This window comes from Postia placenta (genome assembly GCF_002117355.1).
Source record: "Postia placenta MAD-698-R-SB12 unplaced genomic scaffold POSPLAscaffold_1, whole genome shotgun sequence".
NCBI lineage: Eukaryota > Fungi > Basidiomycota > Agaricomycetes > Polyporales > Adustoporiaceae > Rhodonia > Rhodonia placenta.
In genome coordinates this window covers 455,367-460,431 of record NW_020169832.1, presented here as the reverse complement: position 1 = coordinate 460,431, position 5,065 = coordinate 455,367, and the positions used below count along the sequence as shown (strand labels likewise).

Here is a 5,065-nt window from a genome sequence, read left to right as displayed (position 1 = left end):
GGTGACTCCGTCCGCATCCTTCGCATCAAGCCAGGCGGCGGGGCTTTTGATCATCGCGGTAGGCAAACACAGCACTGGGAGGACTAGCCAGCACGACGTAGCACGATGATGGCAGCAGGTCGGGGTACGAGCATGGCCCCGGTCGAGTCTGTTAGCGTGTGACACAGAGTCTCTCACAGACGACCGGCAGTCTGTATCCTGCCTCGGACGACCAGTCACCTGTGAGCAGCCCCGCATGGTAAGCACCCCCATCATACATGCACAGCAGCCAGCCAGGACAACTCACCTCGACACAGTAGCCGCGTGGTCAAAGACCTGCGGGAAGGCGACAGAGCGAGCAAGGATCCAGACGAGGTGAGGCCCTGTCATGATATCTCCTCCCCGCGCTCCGTCCTCTGTCCTCTGCTGCCGCCGCTGCTTAGGTTCTGCAATCACCAAGTCGCAGTCCCACGTATGCGTGCGCTTTTCCCAAGCCCCTGTTTCGCCCGCTTTCCCGTGATCGCTACGGTGCGGACGCGCCTAACTAAGTTCTCCGCGCCCGATCACCCGCGCTGCGCCGTCCATCCGTCAGCACGCTCGCACGTATGTGCCGCATCCCTACGCGATGGTAGGTGCAACACCAGGTGCAAATGCTCCCCTGCGCGTGTGGTGTCGTCTTAGACCCCTCGTCAGTGCTTCGCGCGTTGATGGCCAAGAGCCGATGCGCGGCATACCTGGGAACGTGGGCCAGACCTGCGCAGCTGCCCGGCGTGCGCTCTTTGATGCCCACCCTGGAGCTGGAAGTGGGATGGCTGGTCGACGCGACGTTGCGCAGAGAGAAGCGAGTCTGAGTCAACACACGCGACGATAGCGAGACCACGCACCTGCTGTGGCGCAAGGCGGCACTCATATGCCGGCAGGGTTGCACACAGACATCCCGCGCCTGCAATGTACGCACACATGCATCCCGGTCCGAGATGCGGCCGCTTTGCCCTCGCGCAGTGCAACGCGCCGTTCCCTGACGCGCTCGTCTGACATCCCGCCATCTTGCTTGTGTCTAGCTGTTGTGCACGTTTGCCCGTCTGTCCTCCTCCGGTCACAGAAACCGTGCCAAGCTCTCCCGCATAACCGGATGCCTGTCGTCTTAGCTACTCGCAAAAGGCTATGTAATACATGTTGTAATAACTATAGTGCATTCTCATTGTCAATATACCCCCTTTCGGCAGCACCAGGATGAGCGGCCTGGTAAAACACATCAGCGCACCCATAAATCATCGACATATGAACATCAACAGGCAGCATACCAGGGAGGACACTCGTGTGGCATCGCCGTGTACCCATGAGCATTGTGTTCGGGTGCGAATGCGCTAGCTAGCTGCAGCAACGAATCAGATCAAGAGAATTCAGTGTTAGCGAGACAGAATGGCATACCGGCTGCATGTACAACCCGATGCACGGGCCGCCCCTCGCTCACGGTGTTGCACGCTCTCGCTCAGATGGCACCGATTGCATCTGCAATGGACAGACATGTCCGCTCCGCACTTGTATATCATAGTTAGTGTTTGTAATATGACCATGTCCGAATAACACTCTCATGCGCTGTGCACTGTATCATGGCATTTGCCACAGAAATATCTCCAATTTCCTGATTGGATCTTCCGGCCGAGCATCTGAAACATACCGATATTTTGGTATGTTTCGCACTCCCTGGGCCCGTGCGGTGGCAAAGTGGCTGCAAACAAGCATCAATACTTATAGAGGTGGCCTGTTTGGCCGCTGCAAGTTAGCTCCGATTACACCATGTCTATGCTGTCTCTATGCCGCATTTCTCATTATATTGATGTGTTCTTGCTACTTTGTCTCAACCACTCTGCCAGAACTTGCAAGCCAGACTGACCAGGACATCATACAAGTTGGATGCAAGCTTCCTACAGCAATCCAGGTCTTGTGAGAATGCATGCCCGAGCACTGGTGTTGACAAGACGAGAGACCTACCAACGGAGCGCGAGCTATTTGAGGAGTTGCGGGAGTTGTCGGTGACCAGTACATGCCAAATCGGGAACTGAGAACATGGCACATTGTATTGTGCTGTACAAGACTCCGTGAAGAGACCATACGAATGCACTCTACGAGGCCATAGTGCACAGTATCCCACTGGTAAGTGGTGACATGGCTGTTACAGCGTAGCTGATTCAAATTGTGCTACGAATCAACAGAATTACAGACCACACGTACAACAAGGACCATCCACAGACTCGAAACGGACCGGGAACGTCAGCATGGGACAATGTGTTTGCCTCGGTCAGTCCCGGAAAATGTCTGCACACCTCACAAATGCGCAGGCTGCTCGCTCCCGAACCGAGATGCAGCACTGACCGGGCCGCTGACATTTGCGACCATCCCAGGCTTCCTGCGAGCATACCAGGCGAGCACAATGTCACAAAGCGGGATTTGCTTCCTGTTGGCCATATTGAGAGCTGACTATTGTGACCCTCAGGAACAGGACATTGGCAGGATGCGACCGAGAAAACACAAAAACGTGGCCTTGTTTGCAGCGGGAATGGTAACTACTTGTTTGAGAAGTCCGTGCACGAGCGAGACGAGGGGCATTGTGCGCGGGATGATGACTTTGGTGCATTTGCTGCGAGTCGGGGGAGGGTACAGACGACAGCAGGCATGTAAATACTGTATTGACGAGATTCAATAGAAAGTAGCTTACCCGTCTCGTTCTCCTTGTCGAGGTGTCATGTTCCTGTGTTTCTGTGTCCCTTGGGTGCGCTCTATGACGCCTGCAATATTCCTGATGCCCTTGCAGTGTGCTCTATGTCCCCTGCAGTGTTCTATATGTCCCCTACACACCTATCTCTTGATCTTTGCACGGTCTTCATGTTCCTCGTAGCAAACAACACGCCCGTGTCACACAAATAGACGCCCGTAGCCTCCCACACATCGCGTGCTCGCATAGCACCCAAATATATTTCCATGTGTATCTGAAATGCGTGGCACATCATTGGCTCACCCGCATGCCCGCGGGGGGCTTCCACTGCAGGACACCCATCCACGCGCACCATCCACCAGCTTGTAGCTGGCCGTCGCGATGCGCACTGCGTCGTTGACATGCCAGAGGCAACAACACAGAACACATGCCGGAGGGAACAAGACAGAGAACAAAGACGACGTACCCGTTGAACATACGCACCGCGCGCTCCGCATCGGCCTCGTTCGTGAAGCTGACCGTGCCGAACCCGCGCGACCGCCCGCCCAATCTTCCTCGCAAAATCCTCTGCCTCGTCCTGTGCTACGTGTTTGTCGAGGTTCGTGAACGTCTTCGCGATATCTTCGCGAATGGCCTCGGGTGAGAACTCGAGCCTCTCCTCGGCATCGTCGGCGTCGGAGAACGCGTCGTCAAAGGCAAAATGCGGAGGGGACACAGCGTAGGCGTGCTCGACGTGCCCGCCGTGCGTGTCGCCGGGTGGTGTGTGGTCGTCCATCGCCGAGATGGCTGCAGTGCAGACGGTGATCTCAGACGCGTTGCCCGGGTATATGTCATCACGTGCACTTTGGGCGACGCGCTCGGCTGCGGCGGCAGGCCCGTCGGCGACACGGACGCGCTGCTATAGAAATACAAGACGAGGTGAGTTCGCGTTCGGTTTCTCTTACATGTGCGATTTACGCGCTCTGACGATGTCCAGGCATTACATGCAATCAGGACCGAACAATACGCGGCTGTGAACTGCATATTCACATCGTTACAATCGTGACTCCCAACCGACGGTGAGCACAACGCGTACAGGCCCTGGGTGAGTGCTATACTGCATACAACACAGGGATGATACCTGACGGCACAAGTTGACCATGATCGCAGAAGTCCTACTAGTTCTCGCGGGCCATTCATCCTCTCTCTTCCCCACCGACCACACCGTTCATCCGGCATTCGCCCCCCTCCTGCATCCCGGCGAGCAGCAATGCCTCGAGTCCCTCGGGCAGATAGCCGCGCGCTACCGCAAGATCAAGGACGCATGCGCCACCCTCTCCCGCTCGCCGTCGCGCTACATCGCGGCACTCTGTGCGACGCTAAACCAGATTCTCCGCGACGAATACGAGAACCTCGTCGTCGAGACCGAGGCGAAGGTCCTCCGGCGCGACGCGAGCCTCGTCGCGAGCGGGTCCTTCGTCCCGCTCTCCTCCATCCGCGCCACCTTCGCCGAGTGGGACGCCCCGCTTGCTGCCCTCGAGAAGCTCGTCGAGGACCTGCAGGACAAGCGGTACGCGCAGCCGGGGCCGCTCGTCGACCTGCTCCTGACGCGCTCGCACACGGGTATACACCGGATAGCGTCGATCTACTCTCGGCTGTGTGATGCGGTACTGCGCGTCTGGATCGCCCAGCTGCAGGCGTTCGTCGTGCATGGGACCGTGGCGGACAAGGACCCGCTGGCATCGAAGGACTACACGCTGCTTGAAGGGTCTGTCCCATCGTGCCTGTCCGCACAGTCGAGAGAGTCTATAGCGTACGTCGGCCGCGCCATCGGTACTGTGAAAGCGGCGAAGTGGATACGCCAGTTTCCTCGCATCCTAGCTGTCGAGCATACGCAGCTACTAGAAACAGTCTTGCCGCAAGATCAGTACGCATTTGATCGCGTCATTGCAGACATCAGGACGACAGTCAGTGAGTGGCTTTGGCACAACGTCTTGACCCGCAAGGACGTTGAGGTTGCCGTTGATTCGCTGTGAGTAAGGTGGTCTCATACATCCTTGAACATCTGACCGAGTCCATTACACAGCGCCAACTATTTCCTGCTCAGGAATGGAGAGTTTGCGCTGTCCCTTATTAGAGAGATAGAGCGGCTCAAGATCTCACGGCTGACTGGTCGGTCGGGGCCATCAACCATGATCAGGGAACAAGACCTACAACTCGCACTTCTCCGCGCCTCGCTAGGCACAACAGCCCAACACGATCCATCTCTTTCCCACCTGCGCTTCCGCCTCCCCTCGGGACCCCTCCGGCCCCTGCTACCATCCCTGGTGACCGCGCCCGTCCTGCCCAAAGACCAGTCCACCTCCCTCTCGCCCTCGGAGCCCACCGCGT

General features: G+C 57.4%; 2 protein-coding genes across 2 annotated transcripts in view; one reads left to right on the top strand and one right to left on the bottom strand.

The window, feature by feature from the left end:
- Positions 1–1,164: 1,164 nt before the first annotated feature.
- POSPLADRAFT_1051097 (hypothetical protein) lies at positions 1,165–3,718 on the bottom strand (the record flags this gene model as incomplete). Its single annotated transcript, XM_024480118.1, has 3 exons — positions 1,165–1,221; positions 3,225–3,593; positions 3,653–3,718. The coding sequence occupies 3 exons, from the start codon at positions 3,716–3,718 to the stop codon at positions 1,165–1,167; spliced, it is 492 nt and encodes a 163-aa protein (XP_024343728.1).
- The window catches only part of POSPLADRAFT_1175649 (hypothetical protein), a gene marked incomplete at its 3' end in the record, with an annotated part of 6,183 nt that continues 4,819 nt past the window's right edge, over positions 3,702–5,065 (top strand). Inside the window, exons 1-2 of the mRNA XM_024488369.1 lie at positions 3,702–3,779; positions 3,829–4,487. Coding sequence (XP_024343727.1) covers positions 3,835–4,487 — 653 coding nt within the window. The 5' untranslated portion in view covers positions 3,702–3,779; positions 3,829–3,834. The remainder of the gene's footprint in view (positions 3,780–3,828; positions 4,488–5,065) is intronic.